Raw genomic sequence first — 16076 nt, forward strand, 5'->3', positions numbered from 1 at the left:
TCTTTAAAAAAAAAACTCACCCATTTAAAGTGTACAATTTCGTGTTTTTTTAAAATAGATTCACTGAATTATGTATTTATTACCACACTTTTGCAACATATTTATCACCCTACCCAGAAACCTTGGCCCCATTAGTGATTACTCTTCTTTTTCTCTCCAACTCCCACAGCCCTAGGCAACCACTAATTTTTTTTTTTTTTTGGTCTGTGTAGATTTTCTTGTTCTGGATATTTTGTGTTAAGTGGAAGCATTTCACTTTACATTACATTTCACTTTTTCCCCCTGTAGTATTTGTTGCTCATTTTGAAAGGTGATTTAGAAATATTTTCATGAGGGCCTCCCCGGTGGCGTAGCGGTTGAGCGCTGGGTTGCGAAGCTGCCCGTGGTCTCTGCGGCGCCGGTTCGATCCCTGGCTGCTGAGGAGGGTCCCACATGGTGCGCAGACCTCTCCTGCCACCCGCTGCTCCCCTCAGCAGTGTACTTCGGTCCTTCTGCCTGCTCTGCTCCCTGCTCTGGCTCTGGTGAATTCTCTCACCTTCCCACGCTTCTGACTGTACCCAGTGCATGTATAAACAAACAAACAAACAAATAAAACATGCCTCTATTAAAAAAAAAAAAAAAGAAATATTTTCATGAGACTTAACTACAATGCCTGCAATTTAAACTGTAAGGTATAAGAGTGAATTAATGAACTTCTAAGTTATTTTATGTAAGAAAAAAATCTCTAATTACTTGTTAAATTTTACCTAATAGTTGTATCATAAAAGAATAATTAACATTTGTATATATTTTAAAATGAAAGATTGCATTTCAAAAATTTTTATCAGTGTCACACTTTTTAACTGAGTAGGTAGTATGTATGTGATATAAAATGTGGTGTTTTTTTTGTTTTTGTTTTTGTTTTTTTTTATTTGATGGGACCCTCGCCGGCGGCCGGGGAATGAACCGGCATTGCAGAGGCTGTGGGCAGCCTCGCAGCCCAGCTCTCAACTGCTGCTCCACCAGGGGAGGCCTTAAAATGTTTTAATTCTCCATCCACAAAGCAGGTGGTTTTTATGAATGGTTGGAGAGTTATTAATTAAATAGGACTTTGAAAGAGTATTTGATTTTCTATAATTTAAATCTTAACATATATTAAAACACCTTGTTATTTCTCAACAGCTTGCTATGGCATTGTTCAAGTACCCACTGGACCATGGTTTTGTAGGAAATGTGAATCTCAGGAGAGAGCAGCCAGAGTGGTAAGAATTGTTTGTCAAAAACTTTAAAATACTTCAGTGAGTAGTTTACGTACTATGCACTCATTTTTCAGTTTGAAGGGTTGTCAGTCTTTTGTGCAGATACTGAATTTGGGCCATTATTGACTCAGTTTTAAACACACTTTTTAAAACCTGAAAAATAGATTGAACCAAATAAATATATGTTCATGGATACTATGAACAGATATTTGGGCTTTATTATAAGTTGTTTTGGGTTTGAGTGTTAAATTGGCTAATCAGAATTATTGGGCATAAGGAAGGAAGTTGTATTGATAATTCTGCTAAGTTTTTTTTTTTTATTAAGGTTCCTTTTAATGAAATAAAAAACACAAGAATTTAATGACTCATTCTTTTTACTACACTGCACATGTATAGTTTAGTAGCTTCGAGTGGTCTGTGTTTTCAGACATTTGGTCCTTTTCACAAAGCAACATAAAAAGATCTATTTTTACTTGGCTGACTTACCTTCTTTCTGAACATTTTGAAACCTCTGTAACAGTGAGAGAGAGATATCTACTGTTTGTGGCCAAAACCATTTTTCCAGTGGAATATCAGAGAGAAGGAGATGTAATCTCAGCTAATTTTTTTTTAAAGATTTATTTATTTATGCATACAAGAGCTGGGGTACAGGCCAGAAATGTGGGGGGTGAGAGAATGCACCAGAGACATAGTGGGTAACAGAACAGCCAGACTGACTGAAATACACTGCTGAATTTCAGCTAATTATACAAAAGTGTTACTATTTGTACTATGAAGTAAGTTCCTTTTGGCATTGACTAAGGAATTTGGCAGAAAGTAAAATACATTTCAACTTACCTATTTATAGCTATAGCGAAAGCCAGAAACTTTTATCTCTGCTTGGGCAATTTTTGATCAGCAGAAATAACGACTGAGTAGCCTGTCTAGGATTGTGAAACTCAGGGCAGTATTCTGTTGGTGTGTGGGAATGATGCACAATAGCAGAATTATGGCTATTGCGCTCATGTTAGAATAATGGGAAATAGGGCCTCCCCGGTGGCGCAGCGGTTGAGCGCTGGGTTGCGAAGCTGCCCGCAGCCTCTGCAGCGCCGGTTCGATCCCCGGCTGCTCCCCGGCCACCGGAGGAGGGTCCCACATGGCGCGCAGACCTCTCCTGCGGCCCGCTGCTCCCCTCAGCAGTGTACTTCGGTCTTTCTGCCTGCTCTGCTCCCCGCTCTGGCTCTGGTGAATTCTCTCACCCTCCCGCGCTTCTGACTGTATCCAGTGTTTGTATAAACAAATAAATAAATAAATCTTTAAAATTAAAAAAAAAAAAAAGAATAATGGGAAATAGACATTGGATGATAAAATTAATAAAAACTGTGGGACCTGATGTATAATGTAGTAGGTCTACTCTGTTTTTTCCCTCTTTTTAGCATATTATGTTTTGGGGTAGATGGGTCACCAATAAAAGGAAGTTATGCTTTAGTTTACTAGCAAATACTGGCATTGCAGGGAGGCTGTTTTAGGGAGTATCAAACCGGGGAACTATTAGAAAATAGGTGTGTATCAAGAGAGGAAGGATAGGGCCTCCCTGGTGGCCCAGCAGTTGAGCGCTGGGTTGCAAAGCTGCCCGCAGCCTCTGCAGCGCTGGTTCGATCCCCAGCTGCTCCCCGGCCACCAGAGGAGGGTCCCACATGGCGCACAGACCTCTCCTGCCGCCCGCTGCTCCTCTCAGCAGTGTACTTCTGCCATAGCTGTGTGATGAACTTCCTTTATAATCCATCCTCCAGATCACTGTGAGTGTTACCTTTCTAAAATACTAGCCCCATCCCTATCTTGAATGACTTGCCTCTGTGGCTTCCAGAATAAAATCTAAGTGATTTAGCACAAGGTCATTAGACATCCTGCCTTCCCTGTGAGTGGCCTGTTTTTTCCATTCTCTCCTCCCACCCCCTCCCAGCTGGCCTCCTCCTTGAGTGGGTAGCAGCACTGAACTTCGTACTGTATGATACCGCCTTTTCCTTCCGGGTTTACTTACTGAATGGAGATCTGGTTAAAGAGTGGCCTCTTTTATGATTTTTTCCCTCTACTTTCTTCTCATAAAGAAGCCTCTATGGGCCTCCCCGGTGGCGCAGCGGTTGAGCGCTGGCTTGCAAAGCTGCCCGCAGCCTCTGCAGCGCCGGTTCAATCCCCGGCTGCTCCCCGGCCACCGGAGGAGGGTCCACATGGCGCGCAGACCTCTCCTGCCGCCCGCTGCTCCCCTCAGCAGTGTTCTTTGGTCCTTCTGCCTGCTCTGCTCCCCGCTCTGGCTCTGGTGAATTCTCTCACCCTCCCGCCCCTCTGACTGTACCCAGTGCTTGTATAAATCAATCAATCAATCAATCAATCTTGTATAAATAAATAAATCTTTTTTTTTTAAAAAAAGAGTAAGGATAAAGAGATTGTGCATATAGAATGCCAGCAATATCTGCCTGCTGGTTTTTTCCTTTGTCCTCTGAGGCTGTGGTCAGGTTACCAAGGTGAATAGGGTACCTATTTTAATAGTTATATGGAAGGACACATTTCAGCTTTATTGGGTGGGTTATAGGTACCATTAAAGGTTTTTTTTTTTAAGGTTTATTTATTTATTTATTTATTTATTCATTCATTTATACAAGCACTAGGTACAGTCAGAAGTGCAGGAGGATGAGAGAATTCACCAGAGCCAGAGCAGGGAGCAGAACAGACAGACTGATGAAATACACTGCTGAGGGAAGCAGTGGGCACAGCAGGAGAGGTCTGTGCGCCATGTGGGACCCTCACCCAGTGGCCGGGGATCAAACCGGTGCTGCAGAGGCTGCGGGCAGCTTTGCAATCCAGTGCTCAACCACTGTGCCACCAGGGAGGCCCTACCATTAAAGGTTTTAAAGAAGAGGCACAATCTCTTAGAATTCCTGTAGTATACAGTTTTATTTATTTATTTTTAAGATTTATTTATTTGTGCATACAAGAACTAGGGTATAAGCCAGAGGTGCGAGGGAGAGGGGGTGAGAGAATTCAGCAGAGACAGGGTGGGGAACAGAATAGGCAGATTGACTGAAATACACTGCTGAGGGGAGCAGCAGGTGATGCAGGAGAGGTCTGCTGCGCCATGTGGGTTGCTCCCTGGCCGGCCAGGGATTGAACTTGTGCTGCAGTGGCTGGCAATAGCTTGATAGCTCTGTCTTTAACCCCTGTGCTACCATGGAGGCCCCAGTATACTTTTTTAAAAAATATTTATTTATTTATACAAGCACTAGGTACAGTCAGAAGTGCGGGAGGGCCAGAGAATTCACCAGAGTCAGAGCGGGGAACAGAACAGGCAGATGGACGAAATACACTGCTGAGGGGAGCAGCAGGCGCGGCAGGAGAGGTCTGTGTGCCATGTGGGACCCTCGCTGGTGGCTGGGGATTGAACCAGCGCTGGGGAGACTGCGGGCAGCTTCGCAGCCCAGCGCTCAACCGCTGTGCCACCAGAGGAGGCCCCCCAGTATACAGTTTTAAGAGGGGTGCGTTCTTTGTAAGAAATAAAAAGCTTATTCCAAATTTAAAACAAAGAAAAAGGATTTTATTTTAAGGATATAGGAACCAAGAATCCTAACATGGAAATGTACCTACATTCCTACATTAGAGTATTGGCCACCGGGGAGGCCCTGAAGAATTTCTTTATAAAACAATGAAGATTATAGATTGCAGGATTAGATTGAATGTTAAAGAAAGTACAAGGGAAGAGGAAAATAAAAAGTAAGGATTGAAGGACAGAATGGTTGATTTTTGTCAAAGAGAATCTTTGTAGATAGGAATTCATTGTTGAGAAAAAGCGCTTGAACTGCTTCATTCACCTCAAGTTACTATGGATTTTTGCTATAAAATTTTGAGTAGACTTACACTGTGTACTAACTGCTATCATAGTGGTTGAAAATTAAAATGCTGATGGATATTTTTGTATTTAACATGTGTGTGTTCTTAATTGCCACAGACCTAAGAGGTTTGAAATTTTATCTAATTTTAGTGAGTGACAGATGCTATTTCAGATTTTATCTGTCCCTTTGTTGAGGTAATATTTGCTTACAACATTTTATGTGATTTAAGTGAGCAGATTCTCTTAATTTTATTTTTATTTTTTTAAAGAAGTCTTTTTTTTTTTTTAAAGATTTGTTTATTTATTTATTTCTATAAGCACTGGGTACAGTCAGAAGCGTGGGAGGGTGAGAGAATTCACCAGAGACAGAGCGGGGAAACAAAACAGGCAGACTGACGAAATACACTGCTGAGAGGAGCAGTGGGTGGGTCAGGAGAGGTCTGTTGTGCCATGTGGGACCCTCGCCGGTGGCCGGGGATGGAACAAGTGCTGCCAGAGGCTGCGGGCAGCTTAGGAGCCCAGTGCTCAACCGCTGCGCCACCAGGGGAGGCCCTCTCTTAATTTTAAATAGCCTACATAGAAAACATGTTGAGAATAGATTGTGTAAAAGGTAAAATAGGCAGAAGTTCATTAAGAATTTGCATTATTAAAGAATTGATATGGGGCCTCCCTTGTGGTTCAGGGATTTAATTCCTGCTCTGTCAAGCTGTCCCCAGCCACTGCAGCACAAGTTCAATTCCCGGCCAGCCAGGGAGGTGACCCACATGGCGCAGCCGATCTCTCCTTTCTTGCCCACTGCTCCCCTCAGTAGTGTATTTCAGTAGATCTGCCTGTTCTGCTCCCCGCTTTCTCTGGTGAATCATCTCATCCTCACACCTCTGGCTTCCACCCCAGTTCTTGTATGCCTAAATAAATGAAGCTTTAAAAAAAAAAAAAGTATTGCTATGCTAGTTCTACATGAAGATTATACCTTTACCAAGGAAGTGAGCTGTAAAGCTGTAACTCTTGCTGTTGCGCTTCTTTTTTTTTAAAGCTTCATTTATTTTTACAAGCACTCGGTACAGTCAAAAGCGCTGGAGGGTGAGAGAATTTCACCAGAGCCAGAACGGGGAGCAGAACAGGCAGACTGACGAAGTACACAGCTGAGGGGAGCAGCGGGCGCAGCAGGAGAGGTTTGCTCGCCATGTGGACCCTTGCCGCTGGCCAGGGATTGAACTGGCGCTGCAGAGGCTGTGGGCAGGTTCGCAGCCCAGTGTTCAACCGCTGTGCCACCGGGGAGGCCCTTTAAGAAGTAAAACACAATGATTTGATATATCTAAATATTGTGAAATGATTACCACAATAGTTAACCTCTATCACCTATAATTAGAATTTTTTTTGATAACTTTTATTATTTTTTTTTATTTTTTTAAAGATTTATTTATACCAGCACTGGGTACAGTCAGAAGCGCGGGAGGGTGAGAGAATTCACCAGAGCCAGAGCAGGGAGCAGAACAGGCATAAGGACTGAAGTACACTGCTGAGGGGAGCAGCGGGCGGCAGGAGAGGTCTGCATGCCATGTGGGACCCTCCTCTGGTGGCTGGGGAGCAGCCGGGGATTGAACTAGCGCTTCAGAGGCTTGCGAGCAGCTTCGCAACTCAGCGCTCAACCACTGCACCACCAGGGAGGCCCTTTTTTGATAACTTTTAAGTCTACTCTCCTAGCAGTTTTCAACTACACAACACAGGGTCTCTCTGGTGGTGCAAGGGGGTAAGTCTTAGTACTATGAAGCTATCTGCAGCCACTGCAGCACAGATTCGATCCCTGGCCAGGGAGCTAACCCACATGGTGCAGCAGACCTCTTCTGTCTCGCCCGCTGCTCCCCGTAGCAGTGTATTTCAGTAGATCCACCTGTTCTGTTATCAACTCTCTTTGGTAAATCCTCTCACCCCCTGAACCCCTGGCCTGTACCCAGTTCTTGTATGCATAAGTAAATCTTTAAAAAGAAAAACAAATATACAACACAGTATTTTTTTTTAAAGATTTATTTATGCACACAAGAACTGGGGTACAGGCCAGAGGCATGGGGTGGGGTGGGATGAGAGGATTCACCAGAGAGAGAATGGGGAACAGAACAGGCAGATTGACCAAAGTACACTGTTGAGGGGAGCAGTGGGCGAGTCAAGGGAGGTCTGCTGTACCATGTGGGTTGCTCTCTGGCCGGGAATCCAACTCAGGCTGCAGTGGCTGCGGTCAGCTTCCTAGGTTGCGTCTTAACCCTTGCACCACCAGGGAGGTCCTACAACACAGTATTGACTGTACCATGCTGTGCATTGTATCTCCAGAACTATCTTTTTTTTTTTTATTTTTAAAGATTTATTTATTCGTTTATACAAGCACTGGGTACAGTCAGAAGCACGGGAGGGTGAGAGAATTCACCAGAGCCAGAGTGGGGAACAGAACAGGCAGACTGATGAAGTACACTGCTGAGGGGAGCAGCAGGCGGCAGGAGAGGTCTGCGCGCTATGTGGGACCCTCGCCTGGCAGCCGGGGATCAAACCAGCACTGCAGAGGCTGTGGGCAGCCTCGCAACCCAGCACTGAACCTCTGCGCCACTGGGGCAGCCCCAGAACTGTCTTATTTTATACCTGGAAGCTTGTACCTTTTGATCATCTTTACCCATTTCACTCACCCTTTTCCCCCCTTGCCTCTGCAACCACCCATATATTCTCTGTTTCTGTGAGTTTAGTGTTTTCAGATTTGACATGTGAGGTCATACTATATATCTTTTTTTTTTTTTTTAAAGCTTTATTTATTTATTTATTTATTTATACAAGCACTGGGTACAGTCAGAAGCGTGGGAGGGTGAGAGAATTCACCAGAGCGGGGAGCAGAGCAGGCAGAAGGACCGAAGTACACTGCTGAGGGGAGCAGTGGGCGGCAGAAGAGTTCTGCGCTCCATATGGGACCCTTGCCTGTGGCCGGGGATCAAACCGGCACTTTAGAGGCTACGGGAAGCTTCGCAGCCCAGCGCTCAACTGCTGCGCCGCCAGGGGAGGCCATACAATATATCTTTTTCTAATTTGTTTCTCTTAGCATAAATGCCCCTGAAATTCTGTCTTGTGACAAATGACAAGAGTTCCTTCTGTTTTCATGGCTGAATAATATTTCTGAGTGTATGTATTTGTATAAATATGTGTCTTAATGCTTACACTACATGTGTATAAATACCATCTATTATATCATTTTAGAGGAATGATACTGTATATATTCTTTTTTTTTTAAATTTTTTTTTTATAGAGGCATGTTTTATTTATTTGTTTGTTTGTTTTGCTTGTTTGTTTATACATGCACTGGGTACAGTCAGAAGCGCGGGAGGGTGAGAGAATTCACCAGAGCGGGCAGAAGGACCGAAGTACACTGCTGAGGGGAGTGTACACCGCAGCGGGCGGCAGGAGAGGTCTCCGCGCCATGTGGGACCCTCCTCTGGTGGCCGGGGAGCAGCCGGGGATCGAACCGGTGCCGCAGAGGCTGCGGGCAGCTTCGTAACCCTGCGCTCAACCGCTGCGCCACCGGGGAGGCCCGATACTATATGTGTTCTGTAACTCGTGATGTAGATATATCAACCGTATTGTTTTAATTCATTCTTTCTGTGTGATTTTTAGTATCCTGTCACAGAATGTACCATGTTATATTTAATTCCCTTTTTTAAAAAAAGATTTATTTTTATTTATGCATACAAGAACTGGGGTACAGGCCAGAGGTGTGTGGAGGGTGAGAGGATTTACCAGAGACAGAGTTGGGAACAGAACAGGCGGATTGACTGAAATACACTGCTGAGGGGAGCAGCAGGTGAGTCAGGGGATGTCTTCTGCGCCATGTGGGTCATTTCCCTGGCTGAGGATCGAACTTGTGCTGCAATGGCTGTGGATAGCTTCATTGCTACGTCTTTTATTTATTTATTTATTTTAAAAAGATTTATTTGTTTATTTATACAAGCACTGGGTACAGTCAGAAGCGCAGGAGGGTGAGAGAATTCACCAGAGCCAGAGCGGAGAACAGAACAGGCAGACTGACAAAATACACTGATGAGGGGAGCAGTGGTCGTGGCAGGAGTGGTCTGTTGCGCCATGTGGGACCCTTGCTGGTAGCAGGGGATCAAACTGATGCTGCAGATGCCGCGGGAAGCTTCGCAGCCCAGGGCTCAACCACTGCGCCACCTCTTGATTGTCATTTAAATTTCTAATTGTAGTGCTACAATGAACATATTTGTAAATATAGTAAAGCTTGTTTTAAAAATAGTCTTAGCATCTGTGTTAATAAGGCAGTTTAATTTGTTGTCATTTATAGTAATGAGTGATACCCATTTGGGCTTATTCCTAAAATTTTATTTTGTATTATTTATTTACCTTGTTTTTCTCCCCTTTAGTTGGAGTGGTTGAGTGGGCTTTTATTTTGTTAAAAATCTGGTCTGGAGGTTATGTGTTCTATTTTTAAATTTTTTTTTAGTGATTGCCCTTATAAAATTTTTTTTTGTAAGGATTTATTTATCTATGTATACAAGAACTTGGGGCACAGGCAGAGGTGGGGGTGTGAGGGTGTGTGAGAGGATTCACCAGAGAGTGGGGAACAGAAAGGTGGATCTCCTGAAATACATCACTGAGGGGAGCAGTGGGTGAGAGGAGACGTCTGCTGTGCCATGTGGGTAGCTTCCTGGCCGGCCAGGGATCAAACTTGTGCTGCAGAGCCTGAGGATAGCTTCATATTGCTGTACTTAACTCCTTGGGCCACCAAGGAGGCCCTGCCCTTAAAATTTTATATTTATTTATTTATTTATTTATTTATTTATTTATTTATTTATTTATTTATTTATACATACAAGCACTGGGTACAGTCAGAAGCGCGGGAGGGTGAGAGAATTCACCAGAGCCAGAGCAGGGAGCAGAGCAGGCAGAAGGACCGAAATACACTGCTGAGGGGAGCAGCGGGCGGCAGGAGAGGTCTGCGCGCCACGTGGGACCCTCCTCCAGTGGTCGGGAGCAGCCGGGGATCTAACCGGCGCCTCAGAGGCTGCGAGCAGCTTCGCAACCCAGGGCTCAACTGCTGTGCCACCGGGGAGGCCCATGCCCTTAAAATTTTAATGTACATACATGCGTACTTTGCATTTTTTTTCTGTACTTTTTTTTTTTTTTTTAAGTTATTTATTTATGCTTAGGAGAGCTGCTGGGGTATAGGCCAGAGGTGTGGGGGGAGGGGTGGTGAGCGGATTCACCAGAGACAGAGTGAGTGGGGAGCAGAACAGGCAGATTGACTGAAATACACTGCTGAGGGGAGCAGCGGGTGAGACAGAAGAGGTCTGCTGTGCCATGTGGTTGAGCGGGCTTTTATTCTGTTAAAAAAAAATCTGCTGGTTTGGAGTTTATGTGTTCTATTTTTAAATTTTTTTTTAGTGATTACCCTTAAAACATTTTTTTTTATAAAGGATTTATTTATCTATGCATATAAGAACTGGGGCACAGGCCCAGAACCAGTGGTTCTTCTCCAGCTCCCTGACTGGCCAGGGATCGAACTCGTGCTGCAGAGGCTGGGGACAGCTTCATAGTGCGGTGCTTAACCCCTTGTGCCACCAGGGAGGCCCTCTGTTCTCCTTTTGAACAGCTAAGGACCTTAGGATGTCTTGTATTCCCTCCCAACTCTTCCTTTGCAAAATCGTGTTACTGTTTGTATTTTAATTTCACCTTATTTTTAATTTCCCAAATTAGTAGTTGTATGTGTTTTTTCTTTTTTTGATAGTCATATATAATTTAGAGGCGACATTATTGACGTTTTTGCTCAATCCAGTAACCCAGTTTTCCATTTCCCTTGCTGCTTTATGGGTTCATTTTCATTTTGAAGGTTTTGGTGTTTTTTTTTTTTCTCTCTCTTTTTTTTTTTTTTTTGTCTTTCAGGGTCTGGCTAGTAAATTGTAACTAAGTAAGCTATATTTGTCTTTTTATATCTAACAGTATCATCATTTTATTCTCTAATATGCTAGTTTGAATTCTAGAATAATAGTTCTTATAACTGAACATTTAACTCTAGTGTGTCTTTCTGGTACCTATTTGTTCTCTGTTCACAGTCTGTTTCACTTGCTTGAGAGTTGATATGCTTTTTCATTTTGAGGACTTAATGTTTGCTTGCATTTTGGAAGATTTCCTGCTCTCTTTGTTCAAATATTATCATCATTCCATTATATTTTCTTTTCCTGGAACTGTTACTTAGGTGTATTGTTGGGATTCTCATTCTTTCCCTCATGTCCTCTAATTTCACTTTCATTATTTTCTATCTTACCTCTTTATTCTGTCTTCAAATTTATGCTTACTTTGTTAAGCCAATGAATGCATTTCTTTTTTTAATTAGTTTTTTTATTTTTTAAATCATTTTTCATTTTTTTAAAGATTTATTTTTGTACAAGAATTGGGGTACAGGCCAAAGATGTGGGGAGTGAGAGGATTCACCAGAGACAGGGCGGGAAACAGAACAGGCAGACGGACTGAAGTATACTGCTGAGGGTAGCAGCGGGCAAGATAGGAGAGGTCTGCTGTACCATGCGGGTTTCTCCCTGGCGGGCCGGGGATCGAACTCTTGCTGCAGTGGCTGTGGATCACTTCACATGTTGCGTCCTAACCCCTCCGCCACCAGGGAGGCCCAAATCATTTTTCATTTTTAAACAATATTTGCTTCCCCCCAACCTCTCAGGTGTAGTCCCCATAGAGTTTTCGTCAACGGAGCACTTATGCACCATCACCTCAGTCCCCTGTGCTCCTCCCTCCCTCTAATCCTCTCCCTCATCATCCCCTGCAGGATGTCTCTGATTTATAATTGTCCATTTTTGCTTTGTTGTGTTTTGTACTGTTATTATTTTTTTACACTGATGTCTTATTTGGTTCCCCTATATTCCTGCTGTAAGTGAAAACATCTGATATTTTTCTTTTTCTTTCTGGCTTATTTCACTGAGCATAATTCCTTTTAGTTCCATCCACGTTGCTGCGAATGGCATCAGTTTATCTTTTTTGATTGCTGAATAATATTGCATTGTGTATATATGCCACATCATCTTAATCTAGTCATCTATTTTTTGGGCATTTGGATTGTTTCCAGGTTTTACCTATTGTAAATAGAGCTGCAGTAAACATAGGTGTACAGGTGTTCTTTTGAATCAGTGTTTTTGTGTCCTTTGGGTAGATCCCTAGGAGTGGAATTGCCAGGTCATATGGTAGCTCCGTTTTTAGTAGACTGAGAAACCTCCAGACAGCTTTCCATAATGGTTGGACTAGTTTGCACTCCCACCAGTAGTGTAGGAGAGTTCCTTTTTCACCACATCCTTGCCACAATGAATGAATTTCTTTTCTGAGCAAATCATATCTACAATTTCTGTTTTTGTTTTTCAATTTACCTCTTCTTTTTTTTTTAGTATCTTGCCATCACCTTTATTTGAACATTTAAAATATACTTATTTTAAAACTCCATAGAGATTTTGGAATACTTTCATTTGTTTTGCTTATTGACAGTGGTAGTTCATGATATCATATATTTTGTAATTTTGACTGTGAGCTTAATCCTCAGGAGTTGTTTTTTTCCTTTCGATTCCTGCCCCATTAATCTCAGCTGTGAAGATGTCACTGTGGGAAGTTTTTGTATTTGCTCTATATCTGTTGAGTATTAATGTTTTGCTGCTAGCAACAAGGATCAAATTATAATGGTTTCTGCAAGTTAGGAATTTAAAAACTCTTTTAGTTAAAAATGAGTTTAGAAAGACATTTAAAAACTTTTATGATAGGTCTGTGAAGTCAATACAGATATGTCTTTATCCTTTATCATCTTTAGCACATGGTTGACATTTTTAGGGATGTCCCACAGCATGCATGGCAATGGGAACTGCAGTCATTGTGAATGTATAAAGAAGTTTAAGACTGGACCTCCCTGGTGGTGCAGGGATTAAAGTCACAGCACTGTCAGGTTATTCTCAGCCACTCTGGCATGATATATGAGGTTGATCCTCGGCTAGGGAACTAACCCACATGGCACAGCAGACCTCTCTGTCTTACCCACTGCTCCCCTCAGCAGTGTATTTCAGTCACTCTGCCTGTTCTGTGCCCCACTCTGTCTCTGGTGAATCCTTTCACCCCCTCATACCTCTGGCCTCCACCTCAGTTCTTGTATGCATAAATAAATAAAAAGAAATATATATTTTTTTAAAGTTTAAGAATGGGGAGGGGTGAGGTGGTTCTTCTCCAGCTGAGTTGTTCTGTTAAGTTTTGCTGGAAGCTCTGATAAACCATTTGTGCTTGACTTTACTGGCTCTTGTTAGACTGCAAAATGTTGGTGCATTGCTGAACTGAATAAAATTGGAGTGTGTTAGATGGGAAGAGGGAGAAAATGGGTTTAAGGTTGGTAACCAGCAGACTTCACAGTTTGCCTACTGGGTTCATTATTCCAGATCAGTTTTTAGGTTTGTATCTTGGCTTGGATTCCTGCACCCTTTAGGTAATGGATTGTAGGCCCCACGCACTGATAGCATTGGCTTGAGTTTCCTGTTTTTCTAGGTTAACTCCTCTGCTCATGTTCTGAACATACTTCATTGCAACTTATCTAGTTTCTCTAGTTATACTAGTTTTTCTAGATAAAATTCTCCTTTGATGGTAGGGGATACTTAACAGCTCCTGTCCCTTTATTTTTCAGTGAGAGCTGTTATTTCTCTAAGAACTCAGAGTGCTCTCTGTATGGAGCAAACAGAAAATCATGGAAATCTGGATTCGGATGTCACATGCTTAGATTTTTTTTCTTTTTGTCCCACCTCAGCAACTCTGGTGGTTTTGGGCCTTCCCTCAGTAATGAGCAGAAGTGGTGTTTACAACTTCAGGATCATGCCCTTGAAGTAATGGGGCATAATCTCCATTCCCCATGCTGTCTCACTGCAACACAGATGTGATTGTCTGGGCTGGGACATCCATCTTAGGATATGATAGCTCCTCCCTGAAAGAGGTGATTTTTAAAAAGTTAACAGATTTGGACCTCCCTGGTGGTGCAAGGGGTTGGGTCTCAGTACTGTGAAGCTCTCTGCAGCCACTGTAACATGAGTTCGATCCCTGTCAGGGAGCAGACCCACATGGCAGAGAAGACTTCTGGTGAATTCTCTCAGTGCCCTGCACCTCTCTGGTCTACACCCCAGCTCTTGTATGTATAAATAAATAAATCTTTTTTTAATAAAGTTAATGGGGCCTCCCTGATGGCACAAGGAGCTAATTACAGCACTGTGAAGCTATCCGCAGCCTCTGCAGCACAAGTTCAATTCCCTGCCAGCCAAGGAGCTACCCACATGGTGCAGCAGATCTCTCCTATTTTGCCCGCTATGCCCTCAGCAGTGTATTTCAGTGGATCTGCCTGGTCTCCCCTGTCTGTCTCTGGTGAATCTTCTCACCCCCCCCCAACATCTGGCCTGTACCCCAGTTTTTGGTAAATAAATCTTAAAAATTATTTACCAAGAACTGGGGTATAGGCCAGAGACATGGGAGGGTAAGAGAATTCACCAGAGGCAGAGTGGGGAGCAGAACAGGCAGAAGGACCGAAGTACACTGCTGAGGGGAGCAGTGGGCGGCAGGAGAGGTCTGCCACGCCATGTGGGTATCTCCCTGACTGACTAGGAATCGAACCCGTGCTGCAGAGGTTGTGGACAGCTTCACAGCGCTGCGGTCAACCCTCTGCACCACTGGGGAGGCCCAATAAATCTTTAAAAAAAAAAGTTAACAGATTTAATGCTTAACCATCAGAGACAAAACAGCAAATAGCTTCTTTGTTATCTCTCTTTTTGAATTTCTGTCTCTTCTCAATGTGAGAAAGCCTAGCTTGAGGCTTGAAATGAAGTAGGTACTTGTTTTGTATCCTTTTCTACCCATTTCTGCATAATTAGTGAGAAATGAAAACCGAGGTGCACTGATACGTTAGATTTAATTTTTATGTTTACCAAAGTAATAGATGTACATAACTAGTATTAAAAACTTAACCTCACACACACCTGGTCTGTGACTCACAGGCCCTCCTCTCATTTCCCACAGGCAACCCCTTTTAACTGTCCCTTTTGGTATTTACCTCTATAGTTCTAAAAGGAGTGTGTAAGGCACTGTTCTTGACTTAGGCGGTTTTTTTTTTTTTTTTTTTTTTTTTTAAGATTTATAGATGTATACAAGAACTGGGGTATAGGTCAGAGGTATCGGGGTCAGAGGATTCACCAGAGACAGTGGGAGCAGAACAGGTGGATCTACTGAAATACATTGCTGAGGGGAACAGTGGGTAAGACAGGAGAGATCTACTGTGCCTTGTGCCCATGTGGGTTATCTCCCTGGCAGGGGATCAAATTCAAGCAGCAGTGGCTGGTAATAACTTGATAGGGCTGAGACTTCAACCCCTGTGCCACCAGGTGAGGCCCCGACATAACAGTTTTTGATGTTGCCTTTCAGTATATCAACAATTTTGGTTTAATCAGTTGTGTAAACACATTATTATTATTTTTTAAAGATTTGTTTATTTATGCATACAAGAACTGGGGTACAGGCCAGAGATGTGGGGGGCAAGAGGACTCACCAGAGACAGAATGGGGAACAGAACAGGCAAGCTGACTGAAATACACTGCTGAGGAGAGCAGTGGGTGAGACAGGAGAGGTCTGCTGCACTATGTGAGTAGCTTACTGGCTGGCTGGGGATTGAACTTGTGCTCAGAGGCTGTGGACAGCTTCACAGGGCTTTGCTGAATCCCTTACGCTCCAGGGAGGCCCCTGTTTTGCTCATTTCTGGACAAAAAGTATACTGTGATTGTTGTTTCTAACTTTCTTGGGATTAATAATTGTCTTGTATTTTCATTTTATGCTCTCTAATGCTAATCTTTGTATATCTGTAGCTGCTTTTTCATATAATTTTCCATTTGGTTAACAAACCAGGTTTGTAAATTCAGTTTTGTGTT

The 16076-nt window shown here is 43.1% G+C and overlaps 1 protein-coding gene across 6 annotated transcripts in view; it reads left to right on the forward strand.

The window, feature by feature from the left end:
* Positions 1 to 16076, forward strand: part of MLLT10 (MLLT10 histone lysine methyltransferase DOT1L cofactor) — a 200228-nt gene that overhangs the window by 3294 nt on the left and 180858 nt on the right. For all 6 annotated transcript variants that reach the window (XM_037510692.2, XM_054695130.1, XM_054695131.1 and 3 more), the window contains exon 3: positions 1162 to 1241. In XM_037510692.2, coding sequence (XP_037366589.1) covers positions 1162 to 1241 — 80 coding nt within the window. The remainder of the gene's footprint in view (positions 1 to 1161; positions 1242 to 16076) is intronic.

The sequence above is a fragment of the Talpa occidentalis genome, unplaced genomic scaffold (assembly GCF_014898055.3).
Source record: "Talpa occidentalis isolate TD23 unplaced genomic scaffold, MPIMG_talOcc4v2.1 talOcc4.14, whole genome shotgun sequence".
Taxonomy (NCBI): domain Eukaryota; kingdom Metazoa; phylum Chordata; class Mammalia; order Eulipotyphla; family Talpidae; genus Talpa; species Talpa occidentalis.